At 41.4% G+C, this 17,029-nt stretch overlaps 1 protein-coding gene across 3 annotated transcripts in view; it reads right to left on the bottom strand.

Annotated features, from left to right (window-relative positions):
* Positions 1-17,029, bottom strand: part of LOC122759597 (CDP-diacylglycerol--glycerol-3-phosphate 3-phosphatidyltransferase, mitochondrial) — a 36,726-nt gene that overhangs the window by 5,248 nt on the left and 14,449 nt on the right. Inside the window, exons 1-8 of one of the 3 annotated variants that reach the window (XM_044014531.1) lie at positions 12,998-13,135; positions 8,655-8,868; positions 7,307-7,384; positions 4,764-4,863; positions 4,458-4,647; positions 3,128-3,306; positions 1,718-1,929; positions 506-797 (exon numbers count right to left, since the gene is read on the bottom strand). In XM_044014531.1, coding sequence (XP_043870466.1) covers positions 506-797; positions 1,718-1,929; positions 3,128-3,306; positions 4,458-4,647; positions 4,764-4,863; positions 7,307-7,384; positions 8,655-8,868; positions 12,998-13,113 — 1,381 coding nt within the window. In that variant the 5' untranslated portion in view covers positions 13,114-13,135. Of the gene's footprint in view, positions 1-505; positions 798-1,717; positions 1,930-3,127; positions 3,307-4,457; positions 4,648-4,763; positions 4,864-7,306; positions 7,385-7,525; positions 7,601-8,654; positions 8,869-12,997; positions 13,136-17,029 lie in introns of those variants that run through there. The other 2 variants (XM_044014532.1, XM_044014533.1) reach the window with 2 other exon arrangements.

The following is a 17,029-nucleotide window of genomic DNA, read 5'->3' on the forward strand; positions in this document are numbered from 1 at the left end:
ACCACAACTAAAAGGAAGCACATGCAGAAATCCCCAGCGTCGATCCAAAACCCCAAAGAATGAGAGAGACTGAGTGTACATCCTTGTCCTGAGGCTATGACAGAATGACTGCATGAGCCGTCCTCTCTCACGCTACATACCACTGTGACCACAAGTAGAACAGCAGAGCGGGGAGAAGAGCAGCAAGAGTGATGTTTTTATTGTTTTCACTCAACCAAACAGGACTCATCCGGACAGTGAGCCATGACTTAGACGTAAGTCAAAGTCAGTCCTTGTGCATTGAGAGTGAACCGATTTCCATGACATTTTTGTGAATGGGTGAGGCATGAACCAAGGGAGAACCAATTCACTTTTGGAGCAGATCCAGTTAAACAGGCAGAGCCGGGGATTTTTCTTCCTCTTTCTTTAACATATTAGGAGAGGAATGAACTCTCTTCAGCTCTTCACTATTTTTCCCCAAATTATAATGTCAGGGGAAATAAAACCTGCTTTTGTTCAATCTCACCTTTGGCGTGGAAGGTCCACTGTGCTCTGTGGTACTCGTGCAGGTGGACCCGCTCCTGTTGGCCCAGCCGGCACACCTGGCTGTAAAACTGCCGGGCGATGTGAACGTATGCCGCGGGGATCGCTCCGGCGACACCCTTGGCGCCGAAGAACCCGTTGACCTCAGGGGAGGCGGTGAGGATGCGGTAGCTGGCTCCAGCGCCGAGCACCAGCCGCATATACGCCTGGGTCAGGTTGAAGTAACCCGATGTTAGGAAGACGGTGGAGTCTGGCCCGGCGTCCCTCAGCAAGCGCTGGAGGTTTTGGAGTGAGACGGGAAGTGAAGAAAGATGAGTTACAGCCATGGATCTATATCCTGATGTGCTTTCTAAATAACTGTGTGGGAAACAGATGGTTAGAGCAAAGTAATACAGCCAGAAACATGCTGTTAACAGAAAGAGACATTATACTTATTCATTTGGACTGATTTCACTGATTCTTACAGCAATTCTCAGTTTAATATGATTTCATTATTATTAATTGGGTAGAAGATCTGTTTATTGTTGTGTTTGTATACATAAGTTGTATACAACAAGCAGTTATTTGTATTTATAGGCCTGTTTTATGACATGATGATTTTAGCAGGACACAGCGGGAGGAGCACAGGTGTAAATAATCAAACTAATGACGGCTGAGTTCCATTCAACTTCCTGTTTCAGGGGTGAACGGCTGACTCACACTATCCCGACTTATGTGAACTGACGTCGTTAAAGTGATCACGAACACCTGTGCTTTTCCCAGCAAAAACATGTCACAGCCACATTTGTTATCACTTAAAAAAAAAGCAGTTAAATTCAGATCATCTGTACAAGACTGAGGTTAAAGGTCATGTGTGTAACATCTATGAGGGTCTATTAACAAAAATGTAATGTACTACATTATTATACTCTTTGTGCAAGTGTATAATCAAGGTGCCGCCATGTCTCTACAGACCAGTCAAGGCGTGTGCATTTTGAAGGGGACGCTGGCGATGCACAGGAAGAAAAATGGTATGCAAAGGCCACCATAGATCACTGGTACACTTGGGAAGACAGTGGTGAGTAAAGGAGTCCTCCATTTGTTGTAATCTCATCATTAATTGTCACTAATTCTTGCATAATTTCATGTTTGACAACAACTTGTATTTCTCAAAACTGGGTTTTACAGTCCCTGTACCTCAGGGACGAGGCCTCACCTGTGTCACCTGCTCGTCCACCTTGATGCCCACGGGTTTCATCTGCACCAGAGGAAACACCCAGGTGTCCTCCTCCTCCTCCCCCTCGCCCTCGCTCATCCCCCCATCCTCCGAATCACCAGACCGGCTCAGCAGCTGCTGCCTCACGTGAGCTGTGTTCACGACCTCCATGATTCGCTTCCTTGCCACGGCTGAAAAGTCTTGTCTGTTGCCTTGTTGTTGTGGCGATACAAAACAGGAGTACACACACACACACACACACACACACACACACACACGGCCAAAGATAAGTGGGGGGCTGTGGGAGGGCAGGTCAAACTGATCTCTGGGTTATAATGTTCTCAACTCACCCGCTTACAAGGACCTGTTGAAGGTCAAGACTTGGTTTTAGCAGCACTAAAACCAAGTCTTGACCTTCAACAGGTCCTTGCAGAATTGGGTTTAGGTTAAAGGTTAGGGTTCAGCATTTAGTTGTGATGTTAAGGGTCTCGGGAATGCGTTATGTCTATTATTATGTGTGCCTGTATGTGCCTACTCTTTAGAACCTTTCCTGGCATAAACCTTGTCCTTGTCGGGATCAGTAGTCCCCATGGAGACCAAAACCTGGTCCTAATGAGGCAGAACCTAATTTATAAGGAAACGGTTAAGTGTTAGGGCTAACAGTTGAATTGTAGTGAGATTAAGGTTAAGGTTAAGGTTAGGCATTAACTGGTTATGGTTAAGGAAAGAGATAAGGCTTTGGCATTAACTGGTTATGGTTAAGGAAAGAGATAAGGCTTTGTTCATGCTGTTCAAATGAAATGGAATGTCCTCAGAAGAATAGCTGCGCAAACCTGTGTGTGTGTGTGTGTGTGTGTGTGTGTGTGTGTGTGTGTGTGTGTGTGTGTGTGTGTGTGTGTGTGTGTGTGTGTGTGTGTGTGTGTGTGTGTGTGTGCGTGCGCGCACTTCCCACTAAATATCATCTTCCAGCAACACTGTGACATCACAACTCTATTCCTGGTGTTTGTTACCACTGAGGCCCAGTCCTGCAGACATGATGTCATTCATCCCTCAAACTAACATCCTGGCAGTCTGCGCTCGAGTTACTGATACAGTGTACGAGTGTGTGTGTTTATGAGTATGTGCAGAGAAAATCCTGACAATTTCATATCCGGCTGCATGGTTACCCAACCGCAAGAGCTCTCTACATCTTTCTCGCTGTCCACACACACGCGCGTGCGCGCACGCACACACACAAACCATCATTTATTTGCCTGTCTAAGCTTTCAAGCACCATTAGCGAAATCCATCGGCTCCTCTTGCTAAAAACTGAGTCAGTGCCACCGTAACTGACCAAGAAGTGTCAAAACATGTTGGGGGGGTAAACATCTGACAGCAGACACACACACACAGACACGTTACATTTCTTACCGTTGTACGGGTGCACCATGCCCTCCAGCATGGAGACTGAGTTGTCGGGCTGAAGCTGCAGGGAAACATCTCCCACAGCCTCCACCAGGTCTGAGAAGAAGTCGGCGACGTCCCTGCAGTTCTCCAGCAGCACGTAGCGATCCTGTCTGTTAGTGAAGTACGAGTCGCTCAGGTTGGCCCTGAAAGATGACAGAGCGGGACAGATTTTTAACAAATGACGGCCTGGAAAAGTAGGAAAGAGAGGAAGGAAAGGGGAAAACATAGGTGTGAGGTTTCAATGCACAGACAGTTCACTTGTAATGTTTTTTTTCTACTGAAACCACGTCCTTCTGAAGTGAGGTGCAGTCAAAGGCAGGTCATGTGTGTATGCTCCTTCAGAATGGTTGCATCAAATGATGGTGATAATGGTGTTTAATTGTGCTTGTACTTCCTTCAGCAAACATTGTTGGGCAGCAGGTGTGACTTTGTCAGCTTACGAGCAGCAGAAAGTCAAGCTGTTGTGTTAGCGTGACTAAATATACGTACCTACAACAAATGCAATTATTTTGACTTAGGTTTCAGGTCAAAGTAGAATTGAGGCTACAAATAAACAAACAACTCACCCCATAACAGCTTCTACAAGGATCTGGTGAGTTGTTGCTAAACTAGTCAGAGACTATTTGTATTTTAATTAGTTAATTAGTAGTTAATTAGTTTACTTATTTTAAACAGTCAGTGAGCCATAAAAATATTCTGTAAAGTGAAATCAATCAGCATCCCCTCATCTGTCATCTGTCATGATCCAAGACAACATCACTCACTAACAGGCTACACTGGAGTGAAATTTACAACCTGGGTTTGAATGGTTTTATTTGAGTGTTTTAGAGTGTCTGCTTCAAGCAGGACGACTGTTCTTCTTAGAGAAAAGTGATTTGTATTGTCAAAACCAGCAAATAATAGAGGTCACCTGCTCTTCTGCATAACCTGACATGGTATGCTTATTTGTTTCTTTTGCCTGACACACGTAGTACATGTTTTATGTAGCAGGCTAGCACCATGTGTCATTTTGTGTGCTGGGCCGGAATGGAGTGGAAACCACATTCAGGCAAACGGCACCGTGCCCATTGTGCTTGGAGCTCACCCACTGTTTCCCTATTTTCTCTGCATATGTCGAAATCTGCACTGAGAACATTTCCGAGAAAAGACAGTTAACACCTGCGCTTTGGTTACACAGAAGTACCAGCGGACCAGAATGTGATTGAAAGCAGACAGGGCTGAAGAGGAAGAGGGAGGACTGAAGGCCTTCATAAAAAGGTCACACTGACACGCTGCTGAACAAGAGTCTGCATACCCGCTGATGATAACGCTGTCGTCAAACAGATACACTTTGATGTGCTGGACCCCGATGGTCTCGTTGAAGCGCTGTGGCACAAGCAGCCGCAGTAGGCCCCTCAGGTCTGGAGTGTGGTAGAGAGAGACGCGCATCTGAGAGGTGAAGCGCCGCAACAACGGCAGCAGCATGGTCCTCGAGTTCACCTGCCCTGCAGGTGTAACACACAACAACAACGACGACGACGACAACGACGACGAGACACAGTCAGCATGAAGAGAAGCATAATAGTGCAAAAAGAAAGACGACACCAAACGTGTCAACAACCTCGTGATCCTCGAGTGTAGTCCAGCAGTATGGAGACCTTCAGGTCAGGAGAGCGACTGTGGTTCTGTGAGCGCTGCAGAGCGTCCTCCATACAGTCCACCTGAAGGAAAGGAAAAACCAAAACACAGGCTGAATGACGTCTGCACCCATTTAGATTGGCTTGAGATTTATGACGTACAGCTCAAAATGAAAAGGATCTAAATTCGATGCTGTAGAACTTGAGACAGCCACAGGGGGTTTGATCCAGATAAACAGATAAACAACCTACTGCCAGTGCCCAGGCTTCAGCAGCTAGTGGTAAACAAGGTAAACTGGTTTCATTTAGCTCCGGTTTGACTGGTGAACCATATCAACGTCAAACTCCAAGATATTAACAGCAGAATAATTGAAGCTTGCGTTGGAAGAGCGGCATCTGACGTTGTGACATCAGAACATTACTGAAATAACAGTGTGAAAGTTGACTGGCTGTTTTCTGAGAGAATGTAAAAAAATAAATAAAGAAAGAAAGAAAGACGATCATAACATAATAACGATTATTTGACAGTAAATTCCTTCTTTTACACTTGCAGCTAAATTGTGCATCTGGTGCCCAAATGCATTCATTAAACTGTACGTCATCCCCAGAGTGCCGGTTTTCATGCCAGTAAGGCATTTCTTCTTCCCAGTAAAGAGCTCTTTGGGGATCTCAGCGCCACCAGCGCTGCCAGTCCTTGAAGTTTCCTCTGAAGCAAATCAGACAATGAGTGGGAAATCTCAGTAGACGCAGTTTCCCTCTCTCAGCAGAGCATTTTAGTCATCAAGCTGTGTAACATTGGTCTGAAATGTTATGAGTGAATCTAGACAGAAAATGTTTGTTCTCATGACTGAACCAGTCACGGGAGTTGCTATCGACTGACCACAGGGTCCAGATATGACTCCTAACATGATCGCTGTAAATCAGAGAAGAAAAGCGGGTTGTTTATTCCCCCATCAAACATTGGGAAGGACGCACTTAACTGTGAGATGTGTAAGTGTATACACTTAAAATATAATAAGAGCCCCGAATCACTGCAGTAAATATGGAGTCATTCTGTGAACACATGAAGACTCCGGGACAACTGATTTGATTTTAAATCTTTCAGTTTTTATATTAATTTAACTGATAAAACAAACATATTCACGGCCTATTTTTTGTACAGTATACACAACATATTGCTAAGCTATAATGTAAGATAACTTAGAGGTTCAATTGTCAAGTGTACAAACGGCAGCATCTATTTAATAACCTACTGATCATATTATTATTACATTTTTGGACATTTATTGTTTTTATTCAGCCTCCAAATATCAATATTATCCGTGGCCTGAAAACTCTAGTATCATTAACGTTAGTGAGCTTCTGTAGTCGGCCTTTTTAAATTAGAAATTTGCATTGTTTACATCCACGTTGACTGGTTCACCGGCTTCATCGTTCCTGCATTTCTACATTTCTTGGCACTCGATCGACACCCATGTACTGAACAAAGGGACGGTGTGTAACAACCATAGTAGTTGTGTGTGTGTGTTTACATTGGCGTCCTTGTGTGTGTACACTTTCCCTTTACTGATGATTTTACTGATGAACTTTGAAGGTTATTTAATAAGTGTGTTTACTTTATCTACTATATGGCGCACTCAAGACAAACATTACAGCTCACATTCAGACGTTTCCTCATCAGCTGCACCTGTACTTGAGTAAATAGGCTGAGCAGGCGTGACTGTCAGCAGAAGTCCCGTTTTCCTTTGTGTCGAGCCTGGGACAGTTTGCATTCTTCCATTTAAACCACACAACACACGCCATGGCTCGCATTCTTCTGCTGAATGGACCCCCGAGTTCATTGTGGCCATTTGCGAGCCAACCTGGGCTTGAAAGCATCACAGTCATGTGGACAGACTTTACCTTTTTGACGCACGTTTCTAGTAATCCATCATCCTGTGAGGTTACGGGGTTTGGCAGTTGATTCAAACGCTTTTTATCTGTAATTAAGCATGTCGGACCTGCCTCTGCCTTTTTTTTTTAATGCAACTCACCCTCTTCTATACTCCTGCTGCTCGTACCAAAAAAACAACCATGCAAAAACAGCTGAATATGAGCATCGGTCCAGACTGTGGTTCACTCTGGGTTAACATTGTTATGCTAGGCTTTCCAAGCATGAAGGACATCGGGCTATCACATGCCAACACTGGTCTCCATGTACTCATAAACCCTTGCATTTTGAGGTATTTCCTTGTAACTGGCCTGGAGAACATTTTCAGTCTGAACAAAACCACACAGTGGTTTTCTTGGAAGAGGCTGTGACTCACAATTTCTGGCATCTCTATCCACTTACTTGGCATGAGTGTGCGATGGCATTGTTCTCACCTGCCCAAAACCAAATTACCCAGAAATGTAAATTTGAGTTGTGAAACTGCTTCTCTTGCCCTCTCCCTCTCACACACACACGCATGCAAGCTCGCTCCCTCACTCCCTCACTCACTCACTCACTCACTCCCTCCCTCACTCACTCACTCACTCACTCACTCACCAGCTCCTGCTCCAGTTGACCTGTTCCCAGGTACAGCGAGGCCATCACCACTCTTCTCTTTGCAGTCTGGATTCGATCCTGTGGTGAAAGTTAAAAACATCGATTAGAGAATAAGAGTATTGAACAAGCACGTGAGGTTATGGCGTTTTAACAGCATAATACAGTAATTTCTGGATGTGTTCCAGCATTGCTAAAAAAAAGAAAAACCTAATGGCGCACCATTTGTTTTGCAGAAAGCAGCTCCAATCAAAGGTGTTTACTCCTTTTTTAGTCCGACTGATAAAATGTCTGGCAGCATTGCTGTGAAAAAATTAAGTAATTAATTATCAATTCAATATCAGCTGCTGATGAATCAATTATTCATCTTATTGCTGCAGCACTATTTTGAACACCACCACAAATAAAATCCCATTCGCCTCCACAGCAATGAAGTCCACACATATGGACTGAAATGATCTGCACAGCTCGGCTCACCACAAATGAAAAACTGGGCTTTATTTTTTAAGCTAAAACATGGATCACTCTGTGATGCAGCAAGTGTAATTTAGTTTCCACGCGTACGTGCGTCATCCTTTCTATTCTTTATATCTGCAGTTTCAGCAACATAACCACATGAATTCCTTCTTTGTTTGTGCTGGAGGCACGACAAAATCTCCTCCTGGAATCATGATTTACTACTCCAAAACAGCCCGATGACAATTAGTAATGAAAAGCTCGCAAATGTGTTTGTCAAAAGTGATCTATTAATACCACAAAAACAGTCACTCCACCTTCCTTGAAGTCCAAGTTATGAGGAAATGTCAGGAAAACAAATGACATGTCTTTCCGAAGCACACCCATTCACACACACTCCTGTCATCGCCATAGAAAATGCGTTGCAATGTGTTAAAAAAACAGAACCTCCAGTATAATAAATCAAAGTTCAACGCCGTCATTGAGCATTAACTCTCACTCTTTGTGTCAAAGTTAAAAAAGGGAAGCAGCAAGTTAACTGGAAGGTAAAAAAAAAAAATGAAAAAACCTACTCACCGCATGAATGAATAGATTGTTTAAAAATCCTTTCTGTGTTGATGACTTACAGTCACTTAAAAGTTTAAATAAATAAATATACTTCAGCTCGGGTGTTTGAGGGTAAGCAGTTAACTTTTCCTGCGAAAATAATACCTCCTTAATTAGCTGACCTTCAGGCACTTTATTGAAACATTTGTTGTGTGTCCATACAGATAACAATCAAGATTGGCACGCACCATCTTTAAATGCATCCAGCTACATCTCTGTCTTTATCTATTTATTTATTTTTAAAACTTTCTTTGCGGCAAACTGTTTGTTTTTTTGGCAGTGACCCTACCTTCATGGCCTGGTAGAACTGGTCAGGTGAGGTGAGAATGTGGATGTGGGTTCCGGGGACCCTGAAGGCTGGTACGTGCTCCGCCATCCATCGGAAGTGAGTGCAGAGGCCGTCTCCACTGCTCTGATCTCCCGCTGACCCCGAGGGCCTCACAGCTCGACTCGGGGACGGGTCAGCTTCAGCTAGCAGCGGGGCCAGCAGCAGCACGGAGGAGCTGGAGGTAAATGAGGAAATGGACAGTAAGACTGTTTAGAAGTGTATCAATAAATCTATCAACTCTTGTACAGAGATGAATAGTTTCCAGAGGACGATTCCTTCTGACGTTGATTGCCTCATGTTTCAACTGCACTTCAGCATCTGCAGAATTTAAGCCAAAAAAGACACTATTTGTTTGTGCGGCATTATGTTAAAACTGAGAAAAAGGACACCACCTGCATCTACACTGGTCCCCCATTGACTTTAACAATGTTATTAGGTAGCAAATGCTGAATCAGTGATTTCCAACAATTGTTGTTGTTGTTTTGGTCATGTGTGGTTGTTATCTTCACCTGATTTTAATAATTCATACACAAAACGGTCTGGAAATGACTGCTACTGTTAAATGTTTTGTTATTTATAATCATATTCAACCATTTTTCTTTTGAGAATGAAAGGAGCCTTGTATACCTTCGATCTGAACAGTGGGAGGAGTTGGTGCCAAAAAGAATGGCAAACATATGAAAACATTATTTACATTTGGCACTCCAACTATTGGAGTAAGTTACGCTATCTCTTCGCCACCAGGACGAGGTTTGACGATTCAGGTTAACGGCACAAATTTGTTTATCCATCCAAAAATGAAGGGAATAGTGTTCACTCATGTTTTTCATACATTGTCTGAATTGTAAAGACTTTCAAAGTCCGCTGACTTTTCCTGTTTCACCATCATCAGATCTGAATGTTAATATGTCCAAAATACAATTCAACACACAGTGTTTGAAAGTGGAAGTAGTGAGTAACACACCGACAACGCGCCAACAAGCATAAAGACAGCAGTTAAAGTTACACAAGGAGGGTGGCACAGAGGTCCAGTGGTTAGCCCTGGTGCAAGAAGGTTCTTGGTTCAATTCCAAGTTCGACTGTAAGGAGTTTGCATGTAATCTCCGCACGTTTCAAGGACTACAGCTTCCTCCCACAATCCAAAAACATGCAGATTGGGTGAAGCAACTTTGATCCATAAACAAAAGGTCGAATCAAGGCTGAGTAGTGTGTAAAAGTATCATTCTGCAGGCCCGATGCGTTTAAAGACTTTTATTTTTGCAAAATGCAACATAACATTATGACTGTCAACAAGAGGAAATATGAGAGCCGAGCTCTCCCTCTTTGTTCCAAAGAAATGGATGATGAAAACCACACCCCGGAGTTGCCAATTACACCTTATTCATTCAGAAAAATAAACAAAAACTGTATTTTGGCCCCAACATTGGGGTTAGAATAACAGGAGTGTGAATGGTTGTTTAATGCTGTATATTGACACTGTGACCGGCTGGTGACCCAGTCAGAGATGTACCCCACTGCTTCTCAATGTCTAAGATTGGAGGAAAACATCAACACAGATATCTCTTATTTCCTACTCGCCTGTGGAGACTAGGTCACACAAAATGTGTCACTTGTGCCATGTATCATAGACAAACAATGGATATTGTGTTTTTGTGCTGTTCTGCAGATGCCAGCAGACCCAAGTGTCATATGCCGGAGATTCCCACGGGCACACTGAACACTCAATGGTACAGTACAATGGTACAGTACAGCTGGCAGTTTATCAGGTAAACATCAGGTAACTCATACTGTACAACACAACACACCCGTCTTTAATGAGGGCAATAATGTTCAGGGTTTTTTTTTTTTTTATTGTCTTGGAGACAATCTGGTTGCTGTGGTAGTTTGTCACCGTATCTATGGTGTCGATTCAACACAGTGATAGAAACTAGCCATAAGAGAGTAATTCATGCAATTACCTTTAAGGTCACAACTTAAACTTGTGCAACTTGTTCATTGTCTGTGTCCTAAGATTCACCCCATCACTGGAGTCACACCTAAAATCACAGTTTGTTTTTGAGCATGCAGCCACATTAAATAATGACGGGGCAGAGTGTTAACCCAAGACGTGACTGTGAGCCTCACAGACTGGATGTCTACACTCTTCCTTTATATTCCTTACAACCAAAGGTCAGCATGCACACCCACATACACATGCACTCGGTGTATGTTTGTGTTTGGAGTTGAACCACAAAGGCCACTTACAATACACTGAAGAAAATAAAAGTCACTTTAAAATAAAAAAGAAAAGAAAAAGTAGCCTATTGCTTCTTTCCAAAGCCACTGTGCTGCTGTGAACACAGAGAGGGGATTTCCCTGTTATTTATGAAGCGAGTGCCAAACATAAGGACGCATTTTACTCACTGAGCAATAACACAGCTGTTGAGAATTCCCTCATATATCCTTATAGTTAAAATATCCGCCTTTACAGGACTGCAAATTACAAACGTTATCTCAAAGGACAATTACGATACACTGATTCTATGTGACTTGATGACCTCTTTTACAATGTTCTGGAAGTGGTAAGAGACATGAGAGTGTGACTGGAGATAAGGCACGCCCTATGACATTATGTGACAATGGTAGTATTTCAAGACAGAGATGAGATGCTTTAAAACCCACCACAGGCTACAAAGGAATACAGAACCAAAAATACAGAAATACAGAACCAAAGCTTCAGTGAGTAATTGTCAGTGAACAGAGGAGTTGTTTGCTTTGGTATATGAGTGTACCATCACCCTCCTGATTTAAACCAAGTGATGGCAGAAAGTTGTTATAATTCCTCAAAACTAAATAAAAAATCCCCAATTGAGAAACATGCGTGTAGGATTGTTAAGGAATTTACCATATCCTCATTCTTCTCATAGATAGAGGCTTGATTTGATGTCTAACATAGACGATAGGTAGATCAGTGACCGATTACTTCAGGGTCAAACTAGACTCAATGCCCAAACTTAATTTACTTTTCAAAACCAGAACGTACTCATTATCTTCACCTTACACTCATTTTCCAACAGTGACGACAACATCCAACTCTGTCCAGTGGTGAAATAAATGAGTACCATGAGGTTAAGTCTTCACATAACTTGAGGATATAATGTGACTATAATGTGGCGATAGACTTGCAAAGGGCCAGACTGATCTAGATCCATGGTTCTCAACCTGTGGTAGGTGTACCACCAGTGGTACGCAAGCTTCCTCTAGTGGTACTTGGAGGAAAATTAGCAATACTGTTCTACTGTGTATAATAAATAATAACAATTAGAGTCACCTTATCTCTCGCTCCATCTTAATCTAATTTCGTAATACTAGTGTATATGAGAACAGTAACTGAACGACATAGAACGTGACACAGCCGACAACAACCAGCAGCTTGGTTTTTTCTGCTTGGTTTGTGGCTGTTTGTCTCAACAAGATGTCAAGCTTTGTTAAGAATAGACTGCGGGCGTTGACAAAACACCACCATCAGCTGACTGTCATGTCTAGCTCCACCCGTACCGTGCCATTACTCTGGTACCACGAGGGAAGGGTACCAAAAAAATGTAACAGTGTGGGCCGGTTATTTTGGTACTGTTGCCAATGGAAATGCAAAAGGATACATAGCGTACCATAGTGAACCTAACCATTTTCTCTTTTTACTTTTTTGATAACCACTGATCTAGCTAAGTTAAAAAAATAGTATGTAATTTAAAAATGACAACAGCAAAGAATTTTTACTCAAAACAATATGTTGACTTTAGAACGTTACCCACACCAATAATTAAGTTCATAATGATATAGTTTCCCAGTTCACAAAATGAATAATGACAGGACAAACTTGAGCAGAAGGTCTCTAACGCGAGACATCGCCTGTCAAGTTTGACTTCCTCTCACGTGACTTGGCCGCAGTATAAATGACGGGTGTCCTTCACATGTCACGTTTCAGGGTCGAAAAAAAAAATCCCACAACAACCGGAACATCCCGTCTGATGTGTGAAGGTGAGCTGCTGTGTGCAGGACTGACTGTTAGCTTCAGGGAGTTCGTTACTCTGCTGTCACTACTATACATTACTGTAAACACGCTCATTTCACGCAGACATGCTACGATTCAGTGGACACACGTAAACAAACACCAACGACAGAGTCAGAGCACGACTGTGAGACAGAAGGCGAGTGTCCGATAACGGATGCATTAGCATTTGTAGCTCTGTTTAGTGCAGCTATGGCAGCTAAACGCGGGTCTAACACTCGTATCTGTGTGTCGGTGGGTAAACCGGGCTTCTTACCCTCTTCGTCGGTCTCTTGCACGGAAGATCCGGTCTGATATTCGTGTAAAAACCCCGGCGACAGCCGGTGTGTACACGGAGTACACCAGCCTCCTCCATGTCATGGGAGCCGCCATTGGTGCAGCACTGACGCTTTGAATTAACTTTATTGACAGCCCACACACTGTTCAACGTCAGTGGTAGCAGTTGTACTAGTTTGGCAAGCGTTTTCTTCAACATTTAATCGGTAGACAGGATATTCACTACCAATATTTGCAAAGTCAGTCTTACTAGTCTACAGTTACAGTTTTAACTAGTCAAAATTGCGTCACAGATATCTGTAATTGAGTTTCAACTAGTCAAAATGACGTCACTTTTACCATTCATGTGTACGCGGTTTGTTATTCACGATATCCTTAATTATCCTCTATTGAAGATATCTACATTGTCCGTTTTGGAAATCTTGAATTCAGTTTCAGATAGTCAGCATGAAATTCATATCTACAATTGTGGATATCCATAACTGAATTATAGATGACAAAACCCCATTCACATGGGTTAGGGTTAGGGTGACTGTGGTGTCATTTTGACTAGTAAGAACTGAATTCTGGATATCTGAAACTGAATGAAGTCATAGATATCCACAACTATAATTCAGTCACAATTAAATTCCAACTAAGGTCAAAATGAATGATGTCACACATATCATGCCACATGATAGTCAAACTTGGTGATGAAATGTTAAAAAAAACTTACCATCACACTGCAGACGTCTATACACATATGTAAGCTACTCCTTGTTCCATTATGTTATCTTCTACATTGGTTTGACAATGAAAGTCACCATTGACTTTGCAAATTATGACTATGATAGACTAAACACAAGCTTGTGTTTCTGATAAAATTTCTGTTACTTTTCATGCAAATATTTCAAACATTATAATTACAACTTTTCAAATGTGCTGCTTTGTCTTCAAACTATAGTTTCAGCATTATTATGCTGCTTTAACACATGTTTATAAAATGAATTTGAGTTTAATTTTTTTATTTTTAATAGACAATTTGTACTTAACTAAATTCATTTTTAACAACAAGTCAATATGTCAGGCAAATAATAGACAAAGAGTTTTCTCTGTGTGTTTCTGTGCTGGGGTCCCTTTTTAAATTACTTGTTAAATTTACCTAATATTTACAATGAGGTGTGTGCATGCCACGAAGCAAGCATCACCTCTGCCAGTTGTTAACCTTTACATAATTATGGCTTCCTGGAAGCACTTGCTTGGCCCTCATCTGCCATGTCACCTGGTGTGAGCTCAGGTTTTCAGTCACGCTGCACAAAGCAGGTTGTGTTTAAATTTGATTGTATTTTTACAATTAGACTCTCCCTCCCCTGCAGAACAACCAGATGATCCACATTATTATACTCTAATGACACTGCTGCTTGACTGACAATCGTGTTTAGTGGCATGGAATCAGTATTAATTAGTGCCACCCATGTTATGATCACAGTTCTGATATGATATAGTTTTTGACAATCATCATGACTCAACTGACAAAGAAAACTATTATACTTATTATGATGCTGCCCTCATGTTCAATTGTAGAGGCATATTTTGGTTTTTTTGTCTTTTTTTTTATATCTCCTTTTGTGTAAAGTGCTGCTTGGGTCCTTGTGATAGCTTGCATTTTCTGCCACTTTATAATAACATCACTCTAGTAATTACCTAAATACGTAATAACAATGGCTTCACTGAGCTGATAAAACATGTAAGTGTTGTCCATACATGAGTGGATTATGATAATAATCTACATTATGCTCACACACAAAATAACAAAGGAGAGAGGGCTGGGGGTGGGGTATTTAAGTGTTAAAGCAGTGACCGAGTATTTCAGGTCAGGCAGCCCGGCAGATTGTTGCTCAAGAGCACTACCAGTAAGTCAGAGACTTCCTGACACAGTATTAGAGCCTGAGGGACTTTATCACTAAACACTAGCCAAGTCATAGTGGGTCAGATAATAATAATTAATAATTTCTAAAAAAAAGACAACATCTCATTTTTAAAATGATCTCACAATTAATTTCCTCTGTCATGGAGATTTCCTCTGTCATGGAGATTTTCTGGCTGCTTTTGTCTGTCTGTTTGTTTGTGAGCAGCATAAATCAAATAATAAAACACAAATGACAATTTCTGGGGATGTAGTGAATGTCCCAAAAAAGAAATTATTAGTTCTTGTGAATAACCAAAAATGTGTAAAAGTGTTTTTTCTACCTAACAAATGAAAATGTAATTGTTTTAAAAGTATTTCCCAAGTGTTGTTAAACAGAGCAAACCATTTTTAACACAGCTGTTTCAAACATCCTAGTTTTATTTTGACTACTTTCATTGCACACAGAAATTAAATTATTGCACAAAAACCAACTCACTCCAGTTCTTAACACTGTGATAACTTTGTATATGCTTCTTCCGCTTTGTAAGCATCAACAGTCCTTGTTCTCTAGTGACAGCTCAAACCCTTACTGAGCTTTTATACTGTGTATAAATTGGGAAATAACCCTCAGTTTTGACTTGATTTTAAGTTTTTAAGGGGGCTAATACCTTTGACCCTGGTAGTTTTTCTTTGTTGTGGAATAATTACATTTATTTGTGCAAATAAATGAAAGTATTTTTAAGAAGCTCTGTTTAACACTTGGAAAATACCTTTTAAATCAATGAAATTTACATAGGGAGGGATAATAATTTCGTCCTCAACTGGTATACAGAGTCGGTCCATTTTCCTGTGTAGCTTGGTGGAAATGCTGATCTTGATCTGTACTGACATTGTGGGAAACTGAGCTGTCTTGGCAGAGGTTTGTGCCTTTCGAGTCTAGTGTCTAGTTCTTTCATTTGACTCTTTCAAGGAATATTCATGGAGAAATTAATATATTACAGCAGCACCTAAGACAAGATGTTGCTTTACTAATTAATAGTCTAATATTTGTGGTATAACTCATTTATTGAGGTACTTTAATTTCTCTTGTCTTTATGTTAAGGCCTTTGCTTCACCATGGTCTTTTGCTGGGTTGTCCATTTGGGCAGCAAGTATTGTTATGAATAGTGGTTGATCAAAATATGATTTGGTGACATCATTGTCTGTCCTTGTTAAATATGATGGTCGATTGGGGCGAATATCAATGATTTAATTAACAAATGAATGCACTCTAAAGTAAACAGTCCCTGTCAGTTTCACTCACCAGGTGTCGCTACTTGATGTCACCTTGCGGTGGCGCTGCTCAAATGAATGAGGGAAATTACCTGGCCGAAGAAGAGGGAGTTTACCGCGGTATAATGGCAGAGAAAGCTACGTTAAGAGATGCTCCATCCACGTTCAATACATAGACTTTATGCATTTTGTTCTCTATGTTGTGAATAAATAGAGAAATCCTGCACTTTTGTTTGTTTGTTTTTTTGTTTTCTTCAGTTAGACAGATATCGTGATGTATCGCTACATGACTCTCGTGCAATGTATGAATTATCACATAATCATTGTATCCTGATATTATTGTGAAAAAATTACTTCAGTCTTAAAAAATTAAAACTTTTAATTGCTCTGTGAAATTCCATCGCTGATCTGAAAGCTCATATTTACTGGATTCATGTTCAAATTGTATTATTATGCTGTTATTCATTATTTTCAAACAAATTGCCCAGAAAAACACGTCTGGTGTGCAAATGGCTTCAGGTATCAAAAACCAAATTGTTTTTTTATTTTAAAGCTGTAGTGCAAAACTAGTGATTTTTGTTGTTGATGTCATTATTCGGCCACTGTTTGGCCTTTGTGAACAGAAACAGTGTAACATTCGTGTGTACAGGGGCAGCACAGGGGTTGGTGGGGACAGGGAAAGCGTTTATCCCATCAAACTGCATACTCCAACCTTTCTGCAGCCGTTTCGCTTTACCAGTGTAGCGGTTGCGTCCATTTATTTTTACATAAAATTAATCATTTCCTGTGTGCAAAGCAGGAATGTCGCTGGATGTCACGAGATCTAAACACCTCTATGTTGAGGCCTTATCC

The sequence above is a fragment of the Solea senegalensis genome, linkage group LG18 (assembly GCF_019176455.1).
Source record: "Solea senegalensis isolate Sse05_10M linkage group LG18, IFAPA_SoseM_1, whole genome shotgun sequence".
In the NCBI taxonomy this organism is placed as follows: Eukaryota; Metazoa; Chordata; class Actinopteri; order Pleuronectiformes; family Soleidae; genus Solea; species Solea senegalensis.